Source organism: Arachis duranensis, chromosome 1 (genome assembly GCF_000817695.3).
Source record: "Arachis duranensis cultivar V14167 chromosome 1, aradu.V14167.gnm2.J7QH, whole genome shotgun sequence".
In the NCBI taxonomy this organism is placed as follows: Eukaryota; Viridiplantae; Streptophyta; class Magnoliopsida; order Fabales; family Fabaceae; genus Arachis; species Arachis duranensis.
The window spans coordinates 3,109,436-3,110,233 of NC_029772.3; the positions used below are offsets into that span (position 1 = coordinate 3,109,436).

The following is a 798-nucleotide window of genomic DNA, read 5'->3' on the forward strand; positions in this document are numbered from 1 at the left end:
TTCTAACATCGCACCCAAACAAGCTGTGAAGTGTGAACGGTTCTCAGTTCTGAAGGAGACACAAAAGAGAGAAAACCTTCGTTGGATTGATCGTCAATATTTGAGGCATTTCGGAGTGAGTGTGTCAAGGGAATTGGATGGGATTCTGTGTGGCAGGATCGTTGGATTCAAATGTTAATATCATGCTGAGACCGAGAGTGCGAAGCTGTTCTAATGAAGCAAGAATCAGGTCCCCTTCTTCATTCTGCACAGCACCCAATTTTGATAGCGTTAGTTTCAAGCACTCTCAAAAGCAAAATCATAAGGCCATTCAAACAAGACTTTTTCTGTGCAAGCAAGACTCAGTTGAGTTTGATGAGAGGAAGAGCCCAAATGAGGTACCTCACACCCATGCTTTACATTTACTATCTTCTTTCTTTTTTAGTGGCTTTTGTATGCTTAAAATTGGTATTGTGGATAGTATTTCAACATTTTGATGGAATAATACCTTTTGCCTTGAACCTTGAATTTATGGATATGCCAATAGAAACAGAAACACAGTAGTTTGACTTAATGACTACATTATTAGAGCAAGAAATAAGTGTGGTCTCCTAGTATTTTGGTAGAACTTGCTAATTGCCTACATTAGGTTTAGCGTTCCTGGATTTGGTTGTCATTTTCAATTTTTTGTATGGTTTTTTATTCATTCTATATGGTAGTATCGGTGATGGTAAATACCACATTTGAGAATCAAGGATGAGCAATGGGAAATGCCATGGGCTGGGTTTTTGTTTTTGGTTGTTTTTGTGGTGTGGTTTT

At 38.2% G+C, this 798-nt stretch overlaps 1 protein-coding gene across 8 annotated transcripts in view; it reads left to right on the forward strand.

Annotated features, from left to right (window-relative positions):
• The first annotated feature begins 37 nt into the window (after window positions 1-37).
• The window catches only part of LOC107465442 (probable cytokinin riboside 5'-monophosphate phosphoribohydrolase LOGL5), a 4,031-nt gene continuing 3,270 nt past the window's right edge, over window positions 38-798 (forward strand). For all 8 annotated transcript variants that reach the window (XR_002370049.2, XR_002370047.2, XR_008001977.1 and 5 more), the window contains exon 1: window positions 38-377. Coding sequence is in view for 4 of the 8 variants with exons in the window: in XM_052252544.1 (XP_052108504.1) it covers window positions 138-377 (240 nt within the window). In the remaining 4 variants the exon portion in view is untranslated. The remainder of the gene's footprint in view (window positions 378-798) is intronic.